This window comes from Cervus elaphus, chromosome 14 (genome assembly GCF_910594005.1).
Source record: "Cervus elaphus chromosome 14, mCerEla1.1, whole genome shotgun sequence".
Classification (NCBI taxonomy): Eukaryota; Metazoa; Chordata; class Mammalia; order Artiodactyla; family Cervidae; genus Cervus; species Cervus elaphus.
In genome coordinates, this window is record NC_057828.1 from 73,917,652 (window position 1) to 73,935,207 (window position 17,556).

General features: G+C 46.8%; 1 protein-coding gene across 10 annotated transcripts in view; it reads right to left on the minus strand.

The window, feature by feature from the left end:
• The window catches only part of HHAT (hedgehog acyltransferase), a 349,271-nt gene that overhangs the window by 253,780 nt on the left and 77,935 nt on the right, over positions 1 to 17,556 (minus strand). For 9 of the 10 annotated variants that reach the window (XM_043923561.1, XM_043923557.1, XM_043923560.1 and 6 more), the window contains 2 exons: positions 15,852 to 16,067; positions 5,766 to 5,937 (listed from right to left, as the gene is read on the minus strand). In XM_043923561.1, the coding sequence (XP_043779496.1) occupies positions 5,766 to 5,937; positions 15,852 to 16,067 (388 nt within the window). The remainder of the gene's footprint in view (positions 1 to 5,765; positions 5,938 to 15,851; positions 16,068 to 17,556) is intronic. The other variant, XM_043923567.1, reaches the window with a different exon arrangement.

The window sequence follows — 17,556 nt, forward strand, 5'->3', positions numbered from 1 at the left end:
TCATAATTGTGTGTAATCACCTAGAAAGAAGCAGCTATTAACAGCAAGGCTCTGAGAGACCAAGGGGACACTTCCATGGAAAATTGCTGTGTGGAAACCATGCTATCCTAATCAGATCTTCCTCTAGGAAGGAAGGGCTCATTATCCCAGTCGACGGAAATGTGACCAGAGAAACTCTCAGCTGTTGGCTGCTTTGGGGACTGCCTCCTGGAGAAAGCTGCCTCATCCAAGGTCACACCCCTTTCTGACATAGCCCACATCCAGTGACTGAAGGACTGGTGGGCCTAAAGGTTTGTCTCCTTCATTTCATTTAGGACAACGCTGAAGGATATACTGGGGTCTCAAAGAGTCGGACATGACTGAGCAACTGAACTGAACTGAACATCACAAGAAAACTACATATCAATATCTCTCATGAACATACACAGAAAAATTCTCAACAAAATATTAGTAAATTAATCCATCAATATATAAAAACAATTACACACCATGAAAAATGAGATTTATCCAAGTATGCAAGACTGATTCAACATCTGAAAATCAGTTAATGCAACCCATCACATCAACAAGCTAGAGAAGAAAAAATGGGTAATATCAGTATATGCAAGAAAGAAGAATTTGACAAAATCCAACACTCATTCATGATAAAAAAAAAAAAAAACCTCTCAGCAAACTAGGAATAGAAAGGAACTTCCTCAACTTAGTAAAAAAGTGTCTACAAAAAACCTACAGCTAATATAATACTTAATGACAAGAAAATAGAAGCTTTCTAGTTTGAGACTGAATTAAAAACATCATTCTTAATGGTGAAAATCAGGAAGAAGGCAAGACTGCCCCTTCTCACCATTCCTTTTCCATATAATACTGGAAGTCCTATATATTTTCGAAAGGAAGAAATTACTTTTGCTTAAAGATGACCTTGATTGTCAAAGTAGAAAATCCCAAAGAAACAATTATAACAACAACAAAAATATCTCCTGGAATAAGAGATTGTAGCAAGGTTGCAGAAGACAAGGTTAATATATTAAAGTCAATCACTTTCCTATTTACTGACAATAAACAAATAGAATTTGAAATAAAAAGTATAGCAATATTTACATTAATACCAAAATATATTTAGGTATGAATATGAGAAAATATATGCAAGTTATAATATGAGGAAAACTATAAAAGTCTGATAAAGAAATCGAAGAAAAACTAAATAAATAGACAGCCAGCTTGTGGATAGAAAAGCTCAAGATATCAAGATATTAATTCTTCCATACTCCATCAATAGATTCAATGCAATCCAAATAAAAATCCTAGCAAGTTATTTTCTGGATATTAACAAAATGATTCTAAAGTTTATATGCAGAGGCAAAAGACCCAGAATAATCTACCTGCATTGGAAGAAAAGATGAGAGGTGAAGGCCTGCACCTATCTGATTTACTTTCAAGACTTACTTTACTTTCAAGACTTAATTTAAAGCTACATTAATCAAGACAGTGTGATATTGGTGAAAGAATAAACAAAAAGATCAATGGAACTGAACAGAGAACCCAGAAATAGACTCATCAATGTAAATACAGTCAGTCTTTGACAAAGGAGCAAAGACAATATAATGGGGCAAAGATAATGTTTTTAACAAATGGTGCTGGAAGAAATTCATGTCTAATCTCTTACACTCTTCACAAAAATTAACTTGAAATAGCTCATAGACCTAAACATAAAACACACAACTATAAAACTCTTAGATGATAACACAGGAGAAAGCCTAGGTGACCTCAGACTTGGTGGTGACTTTTTAAGATATAACACCAAATGCAAGATCCATGACGGAAATAACTGATGAGCTAGAGTGTATAAAAATTAAAACTTTTGCTCTGTTAAAGACACTGTCAAGAAAATGAGAAGATAAGCCACAGACTGGGAGAAAATATTTGAAAAGAGACATCTGGTAAAGGATTGGCTTCTAAAATATACAAAGAACCATTAAAACTCAACAATTAAAAAAGGAACAATCCAATTTAAAAATGGGCAAAGACCTGAACAGACAGCTCACCAAAGAAGATATGCAGATAGCAAATAACCATACGAGAAGATGTTCTACATCATATGTTACTAGAAAATTGCAAATTAAAACAACAATGAGATACTGCTACACAGCTATTAGAATGGCCACAATCCAAAATACTGACAAGTATGTGGAACAGGCTCTCATGCATTGTTGGTAAGAACACAAAATGATACAACCACTTTGGAAAACTAAAAAAGAAAAAAAAAAAGCTAGTTTGGGAAAAAACAGCCAGTTTGTCAGTTTCTTACAAAAATAAACATATTCTTACCATAAAATCAAGTCATTGTGGTTATTTATTGGTATTTACTCAAAGGACTTGAAAACTTATGGCCACATAAAAACCTGCACATGGATGTTTGTAGCAAATTTATTCATAACCGCGAAGCTTAGAATCAACCGAGACATACTTCAGTAGGCAAACAGATAAACGCTGATACATCCAGATAATGTAATATTATTCAGCACTAAAATTAAATGAGCTATCAAACCATAAAAAGACACAGAGAAGCCCTGAGTTGCATATTACTAAGTGAGAGATGTCAACCTGAAAAAGCTACACACTCTATGATTCCAACTACACAAACATTGTAAAAAGATGAGGGGTTGCCGGGGATGAAAGGGGAGGCAGAGATGAACAGAGCACCAGGGATTGTTGGGGCTGGGAAACCACTCTGCATGCATCACAGCGGCGGACACCGGTCATCACACATCCGGCACAGCCCACGGACTGTATGATGCCGAGTCAGTTCTAACCTGCAGAGGGACTCTGGGTGACAGCGTGTCGCCATCTGCTCGTCACCGGTAACGTGCACTCTGGCGGGAACACTGATACTGCCGGGGGCTGTGCACGTGGGGGTCAGGGGGCAGGTGGGAAATCCCTGCACTGAGCTCTCAGTTTTCTCTAACCCTAAAATGGCTCTAAGAATAAAATCTATTTTTTAATTTAAAAAAAAAAAAGGAACAATAAACCCCAAGATCAGGTTACTTTGTGGAGGCGGTGAAAAGTCATGGAATTGTGGGTACAAACTAAGGGCTTCTAGGATTCTGGTTAGTTCTCCAGTTGAGTGGTAGGTGCCCAACTGGATCACTGATGACTTTTCTTAGTCACTGGATTTACCACCCTTAGCGTTGACCTTAAGAGTACTAGCTGTCTGAGACCACAGCTTTTCCTTATTGTTTAAGCCCCATTTCGAGTTTTGCTATCCAGGTTTCATAGTTAAAATCATCCAAATGGATAATCTCCTAATTTGGATGCAGTACAACTGGGATCTGATTTAGCACAAGCCATCATTTAATCCTATTTTGTTTGCCTAAGTGTATCATTAAAGCCTTAGATTATTAATTACTTCCAACTATGAAAAAAAAACCTTTTCTTTGGGAAGAAGAGACTCTCATTAAAACAATTCAGCATTCTCCCAATCCTGAAAGGCATCTTTCTTGAAAACATTCTGATTAAGCCTGTGTGATAACAAGGGCAATCAAGACTTTTCTTTAAAAAAATCTATAAATCACCAAATAGATAAGGAGTCAGGCCATTACTCTTGCCCCCGGCAGAAAGCAGCTTAATCTGACCGTAAGATCACCCATTTCCCATCGGAGCCCCAGGCTGGAGGTCAGACCACACAGCTGAATTCAGCCACCACGGAAGCTCTTGAAAAAGGAACACAAAGAAACGGGAGATTCTGTTCAGAAAGGGGCACGTTCTCTGCTGTTTTCGCCAGAGGAATAAAGAACAGCGGCATATCCACAGAGAAGTCTTACACGGGAGACTTAATAGGGTGTCCTGCTGAGGAAATCAGACCTCCACCCCACGTACATGCAGATATAAAGAAATGGGTGCTGTGCTTAGTCAATCAGTCATTTCCAACTCTTGGCGACCCCGTGGACTGTAGCCCGCCAGGCTCCTCTGTCCATGGGGGTTCTCCAGGCAAGAATACTGGAGCGGGTTGCCATGCCCTCCTCCAAGAGAAATGGGTAGATAAGAAATAAGGGCCAACAGAGGGGCCTACATGAGCATGTACCATTAATTCTATCTACCAGACACAGTTTCACTTCAGCTTCCAAACAATCCTGCAAAAGTGAGTCTGCTCACTGAACAGGTGAAGGTGCAGAGAGTTGCGGCAAACTCAAAGGCTGCCCACTAGCGGCTGGTAGAGCCAAGGTTAAACCTACCGCTGACTGTGAATGGATAAAGAAAATGTGGTGTACATGTTTTATACAAATATACATACACACACACACATATACACATACACACATACATACACACACAGTGGAATGTTACTCAGCCATAAAAAAGAACAAAATATTGCCATTTGCAGCAACATGGATGGACTTAAAGACTATCATGCTAAGTGAAGTCAGCCTGAGAAAGACAAATATCATGATATCACCTATGTGAAGTTAAAGTCACTCAGTCGTGTCTGACTCTTTGTGACCCCATGGACTATACAGTGCCTGGAATTCTCCAGGCCAGAATACTGGAGTGGGTTGCCTTTCCCTTCTCCAGGGGATCTTCCCAACCCAGGGATTGAACCCAGGTCTCCTGCGTTGCAGGCAGATTCTCTACCAGCTGAGCCACCATCAGGAAGCCCAAGAATACTGGACTGGGTAGCCTATCCCTTCTCCAGGGGATCTTCCTGACCTAGGAATTGAACTGGGGTCTCCTGCATTGCAGGCAGATTCCTTATTAACTAAGCTATCAGGGAAGCTCAACATCGCCTATATGTGGAGTCTAAAAAATGATGCCAATGAACTCTTGACAAAGCAGGAATACACTCACAGACTTAGAAAAGAAACTTACAGTTACCAAAGGGAAAATTGGGGGTAGGGATAAAGTAGCAGTTTGGGATTAACAGACACACACGACTCACACAAAATAGATGATCAACAAGGATCTACAGGGAACTATACCCAATAAACCTATAAGTGAAAAGAATCTGAAAAAAAATTTATATACACACACGTGTGTGTGAGTGTATATATACACATGTGGGCTTCCCTGGAGGCTCAGTCAGTAAAGAGTCTGCCTGCAATGAGGGAGACCTGGGTTTGATTCCTGGGTCAGGAAGATCCCCTGGAGGAGAGCATGGGAACCCACTCCAGTATTCTCGCCTGGGGAATCCCCGAGGACAGAGGCGCCTGGCGGGCTGCAGTCCATGGGGTCGCACAGGGTCGGACAGGACGGAGCGACTAAGCACAGAGCGTGTGTGCTCACGCGCACACACACACACATATGTACAACCAAATCAGTTTGCTATACACCCGAGACTATTACAACATCGTCAATCAACTGCACTTCAATCTCAAAATAAAGCCTGTATTTGCCTGACTCTAAAGCTTTATACTCTTTGCTTTACGTCGTACAGAAAACAAGATGACTGCAAACTCGGTCTTACCGCACCAGCTCTTAGCAGAGACTCCTGCCAAGTGCAGTGCTGGCCACACCGGGAAGATGCAGACCCAGCTGAGCTGAGCGGGAATTCCATCAGGAAGAGGGGCTGCTACCATCCTTGGCTCCCAGCCCACAAACCTGGCCCTCACCTCTGTCGGCCACTTCACGCATGCGTCATCTTGGCCACAAGAGGAGCACGGTTAAAAAAGACAGGGTTTGCTGCAGGCAACCACACCCCTGTCTGCACTCTGACCAGCTTCCCCGTGAAGCTCGCTCCTGACGCCTGCTCTACCGCCGGCGATCTCTACGGTTACCTAAGGTCCAGCTGGAGACGGCCCTCAGGAGGGAGGCACTGCTGTAGATGGCGTGCATGTACATGAGATGAACCATCAGCTCTGCCAGCCACCAGTAGAAGAGGAGACGGCCCAGCCCCAAGACAAGGATGGAGAGGCTGGTCTTCGGCGGGCTCTGCTCCTGCTGCCGCATCTAAAGAGGAAACGAAAGAAGTCATCGGATGGCGCCCCCATTTTTAAAATCTTTCAGAGTCCCCCAGATGACGTTTTTTATAAGTTCTCATCTCTGTTATCTCTGAATGGAGGGTTGGTTTAGTTTGCCTTGGGAATACTCAGTGCTCTTGGGTGAAAAGAATCATGTCTGACAAATCTCATATGATATCCCATATATGTGGAATCTTAAAAAATGATACAAATGAACTTATTTAGGAAACAGAAACAGACTCACATAGAAACCAAGCTTATGGTTACCAAAGGTGAACGGAGAGGGTGGAGGGGATAAATTAACAGTTTGGGATTAACAGACAGACACTACTATATATAAAACAGTTAATAGACAAGGACCTACGGTACAGCACAGAGAACTATATTCAATATCTTGTAATAACCTATAAAGGAAAAGAATCTTAAAAGAGTAAACAAACAGACAGCTAGTGGTAAAGAACCCACTGGCCAGTACAGGAGACATAGAGACATGGGTTTGATCCCTGCGGCGGGGAAGATCCCCTGCAGGAGGGCATGGCAACCCACTCCAGTGTTCTTGCCTGGAGAATCCCATGGACAGAGGAGCCTGGCGGGCTACAGTCCACGGGGTCGCAAAGAGTTGGACACAACTGAAGCGACTGAGCGCATATAACCGAATCATTTTGCTGTATACCCGAAACTACCGCCAACACTGTAAATCAAATTATATTTCAATTAAAGTCTTTTTAAAAGTCACATCCGAGTTAGAATACTCTGTCCCAGAGTAAGAATATAACTTGTGGGGGCCACAAGCTAGCCCAACGCCGAGAACCAAGAAGGGGTTCTGCACCCTTCACCCCAGCAGCAGCCCTGCAAAAACCCAGGGCAGAGGGCAATTCCTGATGTATCCGAGACAAACACACGAAAACAACAGAGAGACTTCCCTGGTGGTTTAGTGGCTGAGACTCTGCGCTCCCAGTGCCGGGGGCCCTGGGCTGATCCACGGTCAGAGAGTTTAGATCCTGCATGCTGCAATGAAGACCCAGTGCAATCAAAAAACAGGCCAAAGCAAGCAAACAAAAAACCAAGAGAGCATGCATAAGTTTTCTGGATGTTACACTGACGTGATTTTCTTAGGCTGAAGGCTGCCTTGAAATGCAGAGGGGAAGTGGAGCCTTAATTGCGAACTTGTAGCTGCACACATTGGCAGGCAGAGGATATGGACTCGATTCAGCCTTTGACAAGTAGGGCTCCAGACACCACAAAAACACGGGAGGCCCGGCCTGGGGAAAGTGATCTGGGCGTGCTTCTCTGACTTCTCCTCTCCTCTAACCATGAGGGCGCACTGGGTCCCACTGCAGCCAGGGAAGGCTGCAGGCACAGCCCTGAGAGGTGATGGGTGACTACACTCCCAGGAAGTCATTTTTATTCCATTCTTGAGCATACAGTCTACCATGGTCTCAAACTGTCCTCTTCCAGCAAGGAGCCAGACCAAGAAATTCGGGCTGGCACAGTGAAACTGCAATCACCTGCGTGGATGGCTTTCACCCTTTTGTCATCTGCTGGGTTAGCTACACCCAGGAAAGCTGTTGGTTTAACTTTTTTAATGTAAGCCGATCAAGCTACAGGAATTTCCTTTCTCCCTTCACTTTCTTCCGTTCACCTGAGAAAGATAATGTGTTAGGAAACGAAAGTATTAATAACTGCTTTGAAAGATCCATGCCACCAGGTTTGCCAGGGGGAAGTACTGGCTGGCGAGGTTATCCAGGGAGCTAAGCCTCGGTTTGCAGTCTGGCACGGATCACAGCTCACTGTAATTACAGCCTCAGCCAATGTGATGCACCCCTCCCCTGCTTCCTTCTCCAGGAATAACTGAGGGTAGTTTTCATCTGAATTCTTACCTCAAGCGTGCCTGCTCTGCGAGACCCTACAAAGTCTACAGCAGAGCATCAACGAGCCAGTGGATAGCAAAATCCTCAGTTAAGAGACCCCCGACCTGCCTGATCCCTCATGTCTGCATTACTTGAAGAAACAGGAAATCATGCAAATGTCCAACAGTAGGGGTGTGGGGCTTGGTGACATGCATGTGCGCACCTCAATCGTACATAGTCACAAAAACACTATTTTTTGATACTAATCTGCATAAATCATGAAAAGCTGGAGAGAGAGAGACACCAAAATGGCAGCACTGATGGTAATCTTTGGATGGTGAGGGTCTTCAGTGATTTTAAACTGTTACTGTTTTTGTAATGGGGGGAAGGTAACGCAAGTTTACACTACTGTGAAGACGTTGGTCCTCTGCTAGAGAGACAAGCGCTCTGTTTCTGCACCCTTCTTGTAAAAATTGCTAAGTCTCAGGACCTCCTCTGGGGAACATGGCACCCTCAACGAGGAGGCCTGCCCCTCTCTCTCTTCTGCGCCAGCCCCATCTTTATTTTTCCTGCGCCAGCCCCATCTTTATTTTTCCTGCGCCAGCCCCATCTTTATTTTCCCCGAAGTCCCACTTCAGGGCTTCCCTGGCGGCTCACTGGTAGAGAACCCGCTTGCCAATTCAGGAGACTCAGGTTCAGTCCCTGGGTCGGGAAGATCCCCTGCAGAAGGAAATGGCAACCCACTCCAGTATTCTTGCCTGGGAAATCCTATGGACAGAGGAGCCTGGTGGGCTACCGTCCACAGGATTGCAAAGAGTCAGACAAACTTAGTGACGAAACAACAACTACTTTCCCACCTCACTCAGAGATTTTCTTAGCTATACGCCTTAGCGTCAAAAAGACACATACACCCCAATGTTCATTGCAGCACTATTTACAATAGCCAGGACATGGAAGCAACCTAAATGTCCATCAACAGATGAATGGATAAAAAAAGACATGGTACATATATTACACAATGGAATATTATTCAGCCATAAAAAAGAACAAAATTGGGTCCTTTGAAGAGACACAGATGGACCTAGAGACTCTCATATGGAGTGAAGGAGTGAAGTAAGAAAGAGAAAAACAAATACTGTCTAATAAAGCAAACTCATTTTTACTTAATGAGCATCAACAGATGAAGAAATGATGACGAACAGAGTGTCCATCAGTCTATGACTGCTAGAACAGTTCACACCAAGGCAATCGGCTGAGCCAAGACACAAGAGGCACCTAACTCTACTCCGGACCAGTGGGCAGGGCCTTTCTTGGTGCCAGACTTTTGGAGGAAAGCAGCTTCCCTGACTGAACGTGATAACAACTCACAAGCAGAACTGACCAAAGACCATCTTTGCACAACTGTCTCCAGCTTCTAAATAAGCAACGTGCACATGACTTGCAGGCCCATGAGCAGACAGCTAACCCCCAGCTCAGGTCCCCTGAGGACCAGACCTGCACCTGTGGTCTCGGGGCATCACTGGGCGTACAGACAGCCCCGTCCCTGGGAGCAGAGAAGAGACAGGAGAGCCACTGCCGAATCAGGACAACGGGCCCCGCCAGGTGATCGGGAAGTAAGTCTGGCCAATCGCCTGCAGCTCAGGCGACCACATGCCACGGGCAGGCCAGAGGCCCTCCTCTCCTTCCCCAAACAAGGCACCATCTAAGGGACCCAAAGATCTGTAATTAGGAAGAAACACGAGGTGCGTGGTGTGCCTGACTGGCTTCCCGGTAATGACTTACCTACCTTCCCCGGGGCCCAACTTCCTCCCCAGGCTGCAAAAGGCATAATTATGTGGCACTCCTGGACCAGAAGGGCTGGCCTTTTCTCTGCTGTGCTCCCTTTTTGATGCTGGATGCCTCCCCAGTCAGAGTATGAGAAATGTCTATTCCTTAATGGCACCAGCAAATGCAGCAGAAGGAAAACAACCTCGTTTTTCACTCTGTTTCTACTTTAAAAAGAATGGATATCAGTTTTTCTTTAGAGTCGTGTCATTATTACAATCCCTGTATACCTTCCATCGAGTTGACTCCCTTTTATTTAAAAAACTGTCTGTCCCTTGTCGATCCGGCAGGAAGAAGACACACCCCACACAGCTCACAAGCAGGGTTGGTCATTATTCAACCTCAGCATGCAAAGTATTTTGCCGGAGATATTTTACACCGAGGGCAGTGCCAACCTTAAGACCACTGGAAACTGCCGCCAATGGGAACTTTTAGTGAAGGCGCCACGAAAAAACACATTAACTCATCTGCAAAGCGCATTGTAAAACACATTATATTTTAAAACCTCATTTCATGCAAATTGCATAAAAAGGCATATCAAAGCCTTTCAGAGAGACTCTAATGATTCAAGGTGACAGTTCTCAAAGCTGAAAGGTTCTTTCACACATGAATAATACCCACATTGGAGAGCACCAAAGAGAAGCCTTCCCCCAGACACAACTGTTCAACCGAGTCACCTCTGCTCCGGCCTCTGCACTTCGCTCCAGGGCACTGTGGCCCAAGTCTTGCTCCTTTATAAGGAGGGCGTTTCTCTCCAGCCCACGGTCTCAGGCCATACCCCTTCCCCAGTAAGGGATTCCCTAGTCAGACCCTCACTGCATCCAGACCAAGGCAGGTGATACCCACTGGTCTCTGCCAGAACAGCGAGTGGGGCCTGAAGTCGGGGTAGCGGCCACAGGACTGGGACCTGGCCTGGCCAGCCTGGGTGTCCAGACCCGCACATCCACCACGTCACACTGCATCCTCACTCTGATCCCTGCGAGGGTCACCGAGCTGGCAGCAAAGCTCCAGTCTTTATTCCCCCCACCCCAACACACACCCCATTAGCCTCTCTTTGCCTCCGTGTTACTGTCTGTGAAGTGGGAATAACAACAATGTCTTACTCCTCAGGCTGTTGCTAGGATGAAACGTGTTAGAAGACGGAAAGCCTGGTTAGGGCTAAGCGCTCAGTGCGTATTCCTCCTCCCGGTTAGCATCACTGCAGGTGCCTTCAAGCGCCTACCCCAAACCCGGAGTGGCCTGGCTGGGACAGTGACTGCCAGCCCTGGCCGCTCAGGGACTGGGCCCACCCCTGTGGCCACTGCCTGCATCTATCTTCCGCTGACCTCTTCTGAGGCCGGGGATGGCTCCTGCCCAGAATCGTGCCCAGAACGGCCCCCGCTGCCGCCCTCACCTACCAACCCGGACACCCAGGGCCTCCGGTCTGGTATAAATGGATGTTAGTTCTCACCCATTTAGGTTAGGTCTCCCTGTGGGAGCCTCCCCAGGTGAGACCTGAAACCGGCCCCTGGCTCGCAGAGCACAAGGAGAGACCGAAGAAACAAGTGGGCCACTGGGACCGGCAGGGCCACTCGGACCGGCAGGGCAGGATTAACAACCAGAGGGCGGACAGGCAGGCCCAGTCACGGGCGCCGCAGCACCAGCAGATCTCTGCACCCGCCGGCAGAATTTTAAAGTTGAAACAGAGGCCTTTTCTGGGTTTAGTCACATAGGCAGTTCAGATGGTCTCAACAACACCTTCCTCTTTCAAGGTCAAAGCTACGCCCCAGAAGTGGCTCCCAGCCTGGGAATGGTGGGCGGAAAGTCCGTTCCAAGGGCAGGGAGGGGTGAGGAGCCCCTGACTGCCCAGGTCCAGGGTGTGGGCCAACCAGCGATTACAGCCTTCCAGTGACCTCCTCCAGCAACATACTCCAGAAGTGACACTCAGTTTTGGATAACAGTAACGACAATGACAGTGTGCACAACACGCCAAGCCACGTTACCTAGACGAAATCATTGAGTCCTTACAACAATCCTATCTAGGGGGTATTATTATTTTTTCCTTTATACTGATAAAAGGAAATGCAGTCACAAATAAGGTGAGTAACTCACCAAATGCTCTCAAGCCAAAACAGAGCAGGGATTCAAACCCTGTAACTAAAGGGCTGGGCGCAGGAGTTTTGCTCTTAAGCATCAACCACGTTCCCTATTTAAGCACTGTCTTCCCCTTGGGGCTTCCCTCATAGCTCAGCTGGTAAAGAATCCGCCTGCAATGCAGGAGGTCCTGGTTCGATTCCTGGGTTGGAAAGATCCCCTGGAAAAGGGAAAGGCTACCCACTCCAGTATTCTGTCCTGGAGAATTCCCCGGACCGTATAGTCCATGGGGTCGCAAAGGGTCAGACACGACTGAGCGACTTTCACTTTCACTGTCTTCCCCTTGGGGCAGGAGCACAGCCCTCAGCAAGGAAGTTCCCCCCCACAAACCCAGTGCCCCCAACACATACACCGGCTCCTCACTGCACCAGTCAGCCTGCTCAGGGCAGGACGGGGTGGCCCCAGGCTCCAAGCTCAGCAAATAAACAGCATTTCCTGCCTTTCCCTAGACCTCCCCCACGCTGTCCCCCACCTCACCCCTGGCTCAGTATCTGAGTTCCACAGGCCCCTGGGAGAAACATAAATGGGGCCCATATTTCTGAAACTCCAAACGCCATCAGAGATGGCCTTCGAGTTAACACTGGGGCCTGTTGACAGGCCCAGTTTTCCCTGTTGGTGATTGATGCGTACACATTTCACACACCATGCATTACAGAGGCACCTCTTCTATGCTTGCTTCATCTTGGGTATGTAAATTTACACACTAAAGAAAAAAACCTGAGTGAAAGAAGTCTCCTCCGGTGGACCTAAGGCTCTCATTTTAACCACTGTGGTCGGCCGGGCTGGGTGTGTTTCCACAGTGAGGCTCTGCTGCCCCCTGGCGGCAAGTCTCCTCCTGTCCTTCAGAGCCTGGGCATGCTGGCCTGAGAGGCCAAGGACCAAAATTTCAACTCTACTGTTTCCTGGGACGTTTACTCCATTCACGCGAGCACTTGTTCAGAGCAAACCTTGCTTACAAGCTCTGCCGGCCAGCTTTCTTCCATCCCCTCCCAGCATCTCTGATGGAATCCTTTCACTCTATGAGGTCAGCTCCTTAGTAAGTTTCACTGCTCTCCTTTTAGACCCGTTTTTCTCATAGGACTTGAGTGCCCATAAACACCCCCAGCAACCGCAGAAATCACTTGTCTTTTTATTGCCCTCTAGCTTATTAAACATCTTGCCATTTCTATGCTGACTTTTCTAGGAATCCTCCCAGATTACAGAGAAAGGCTTCAATTTGCCTTTTTTGAGTTTCTGCTTTCAGCAACTGCTACCCTTTTGAAAGGGGTGAAAAAAAGAGAAAGAATAGACATAGATGCAGCCTAGAGTCTCCATACCTGAGTCCCTACAGGCAGAAACTCGGGAGAATGAAAGCCTGTGGCTAAGGATTCAGGTGCGTGATGCTCTCAGAGCTTGCCTCTCTATGACAGATTTGGGACCCTGCAACCCGCCTCTCAAATTCCCTCAAGACTCTACAGGGTACAGTCAGAAAGGAGGAGATGAGAACTAAAAAGAATAGTGATTTGTCAAACAATGAAGTACAGATCCCACAGGGATAAGCTCCTTAATGGATAAGAGACAGTTTGGAAAATAATTTGTTTCCTCTTAATGGGTTTAGTCTATGTTTCTCTGAGAATTATTATCTGTCTTCAAGAGAAGGGTGGGGGTGTGCTGTGGATATTTAGTCCAAAAGCTACTGACTGCAATGCTAAAATTTAAACCTTACAATGGTCATGCCATGCATGCGTGCTCAGTCGCGTCCGACTCTTTGCGACCCCATGTACTGTAGCTCCCAGGCTCCTCTCTCTGTGGGATTTCCCAGGCAAGAATCCTCGAGTGGGTTGCTATTTCCTTCTCCAACAACAAGGAGGTTGTAAAAGAGACAAAATGTGAGTGAACTGAACCCACCCCACACTGGGCCTACTCCACCCTGATCTTTTAAGGAGGGCCCCCACCTCCGGAGAAGAAGTTCCTCTTCTAAAAAAAACTTAGGAAAGTGATTCTCCACCTCTCAGCATTAGGACCACACTCTGGGGCCCCGCCCCCGGGTTTCTGATTCCGTAGGTCTGGGGCAGGGCCTGAGAAGCTGCATGTCTGACAAGTTCCCAAGTGAGGCTGCAGCCGCTGGTCCAGGGACCCCACTTTAAGAACCTCTGAGTCAGTAGCCATTGAAAAGAGTGAAATAAGGCCACGTGCAGAGACACGGACAGACAGAGAGATGGTCACACCGAGTGAAGTGAGTCAGACAGAGGTGAAGAATCATCACATGACATCCCTTATATGTGGAATCTAAAAAGATACGATACAAATGAACTTACAAAACAAAAACAGGCTCACAGACTTGGAAAACAAACTTAGGGTTGCCGGGGGGGAGGGGATAGTTAGGGACTTTGGGAAGGTCACGTACACACTGCTATATTCAAAATGGATAACCAGCAAGGGCTTACTGCATAGCGCATGGAACTCTGCTCGCTGTTACATGGCAGCCTGGATGGGAGACGGATCTGGGGGAGAATGACGTGTGTATGTATGGCTGAGTTCCTTCACTGCTGACCTGAAACTACCAGAACATTGTTAATCAGCTATACCCCAATACAAGATAAAAAGTTTAAAGTTTGGGGAAAAAGAATCACGGAGTGGGAAGATCAGCTGTTATCACTAAACCACCTCTGGCTTTTACACAAGAACTTTGACCATGATTTTCAAACACGAATTTTAAATTCCTTCACGACAAAAGAATGCTCCTAGGTAACCCAAATTGAAGTATGAGAAACCATATGCTAAACATATCAATACATCTGCCTAGAATATCAATTTTACTTAAACCATTTGCAGAGGGGAAAAAAGTTTAATGACTTAACTGGCAATTTTTAAACATTAAGTTATTGTTATAATGCAGAAATGTAATGTTTTGAATACAATGTGAAATTTTTAAGGCAAAATAGGGATTTCTAAGCACCCTCCTATTTGTGCAGGGGGCACCTTTCAGGGTGCCCCCTCCAGAAATGTGAAACACTGCTGCTGGCCCTGCTCTTCAACATGTCTAGCTCCCCGTGTGTGCACATGTGTATACATGTATGTGCCTGCACATGTGTGCACTGTGTGTGCATACGTGTTATTATTCTCACCTCCATCAGGATTCTTTTGTTGGGGGGGGCAGAAATATTCTTGAAGAAACCCTGTTTTTAGGCATTACTGATTACTCACACTTTGTGTGAATTAACCCAGTACACATCCTCCACGAGGCTGGCTGTGGAATGAGGGAAGGAATCCAAAGTAGGAGGGGAAATGAGGTGGGAATGATGAGGGCAGCTTGCCGTGAGCCTCGGACAAGACTGCTGTCCAGGAGGCAGGTGCGGTCCTGGGCAGAAACAGACACCCAGACCTGAAGACACACACTGCACTGCCTTCAAACCTCTTCAACCCCACTCTGTGACCCCACCCAGGTCCCCCTGAACAATCCCCCAGCCACAGAAGAGCTATTTCATAGGCAGTTTGTGAAAATAAAAGGGCACCAACTGTTTGCCAACTGACCGCTTAGTCAGTGTCTCCTTCCATTTTCCCAGTAAGTGCGTGAAAACCTGGTTTTCTTTCTCTGGGACTGGTCTGCCTGGGATGCCCATCCCCAAGTTCCTGGCTGTGCCCAGTAATTATTTCTGGCTGCCAGAGTCCACTGGGAACCTGGGTGGGGGCTCCGACAGCCCATATGCACAAGGGACATGGTGACCTTCGCTCTGAAGGCTTACTTCCCCAAAGTATTTCACTTCTTATCAGAATTCATGACAATAATGTGTATTGTACATTTGTGGGCAACCAAGTATGGGCTTCCTGGTGGCTCCGCGGTAAAGAATCCACCTGCCAATGCAGGAGACGTGGGTTCGATCCCTGGGTCAGGAAGATCCCCTGGAGGAGGGCATGGCAACCCACACCAGGATTCTTGCCTTGAGAATCCCATGGACAGAGGAGCCTGGTGGGCTACGGTCCATGGGGTTGCAAAGAGTCAGACACGACTGAGCGACTAAACAACAACAGTATGAAAAGACTCATGAGTGATCACAGCAACAAGGACAGAAGCGTCACGGGCAGGAACACCCATGTCACCCTCGAAAGGCTCTACCTGTGTGATGAACTCCGGGAAGCTGAGGACCGGCCCGTTGTGGAAGACCGGGTAGTAGAAGACGTAGGCGAGCATCCAGGGGAGGGAGTAAAAGGGCCGCTCGGCCGGCGGGGGCCGCCAGCACAGCTCCAGGCCGAAGCTGGTGTAGCACAGACAGCGCACGGTCAGCGTGAACTGCAGCAAGTAGTACTCATTCTCCGTCTGGTACCACCCTCTCTGCGAAGTCACAAGGAGAGAACAACCCTTGAGTGTCAAGGACAGACGCCATCCAGCCTCCGGGGAAGGAGAGCTCTTCCACGGGCAGAGCGGCTGTCCCACCCCGGGAGCCGAGAGCCTCGCAACAACTGGTAAACGTCATGCACCATCAGAACAAGCAGTTAACGAGCAACGGGCAGAAGAGTGTCCCTAACATCGGCCATCGGCTTAGCGTTAAGCCTGATGCAACAGAGGGTGAGGGTTTCCCCAGATACGCACCCGTGGGACGCACCCGTGCATAGCATGGAGATTAGCTACATCCGAGGGGTACTCTGACAGCCAGCCCCTTCCACAACCCTGAAGACACAGAGAGACCTATCCAGACAGATCTCGGGACTCTGGGGGCTCAGCTCCAGATCCCCGCAATAAATGGAATATTGCTACAAAATGAGTCACACAATTTGCTTGGTTTCCCATTTGCACATAAAAGCTATGTTTACATATACTATACTAATAAACTATACCACAGCTTACTGCAGGGGTCCCCAACCCCGAGGCCACAGGCCACTGCTGGTCCGTGGCCAGTTTAGGAATCGGGCTGCACAGCAGGAGGGGAAGGGCAGGTGAGCTAGTGAAGCTTCACCTGTGTTTAAAGCCACTTCCCACGGCTCCGTATTAGAGCCTGAGCCCCGCCCCCCGGCAGAGAGCCGCATTAGCTATTCACAGGAGAGTGAGCCCAGCTGTGAACTGCGCGTGCCAGGGTCGGAGGCTGCACACTCCTTGTGAGAATCTAACGCCTGATGATCTGAGGCGGAGCTGAGCTGGTGACGCTCGTGCTGGGGAGGGCACGGGACTAAAGCGCACAGGAAAGGTGTGCCAGGAAGTCAGTTTGCTAGAAAAGTAATCCCCAGGAAGCACAACAAAATGGTGTGTCTGTAAAGGCCACGTGGGATCTATGTCTTCAACAGATTCTTCCTTTGGCTCTCTGTCATTAATCTGGCTTCACATGTAGTGGAGGACTATTTTCCAAACAAACTTTAGAGACACATCATCAAAAGAAATAGTCCCTGCCTTCAGTGAACCTGAATTCTCATATAGGAGTCAGTATACAAGACAGCATGAAATAAGAAGTAACAAGTACGTACAAACCTAGGCGAAGGACAAAAGACTAAAAGCAACTGTGATAAAATCTAGATACTACTGAGGGAGTAAAATTATGGATCATTTTATCATCTATTTTTCTACATATTCCATATTTTCTAAAATACATACACATTATCTTTTAATGAGAAAACCAGGTGATGAAAATAGATACAAAACATAGAACTGGGACAAAGGACAGAGTAGTTCATTTGACCCATGAGAGTCTTTCAAGGCTTTACACAGAAAAATTAAGCCCTGAACAGAGTTTCTACCCCATGTCCAGGACTTCAGCAGCCACCAAGAAAAATCAAGAAAACTGCATGTGTGAAAGTATGGAAACCTAGAGCAACTGGTTGCTGGTCATTGG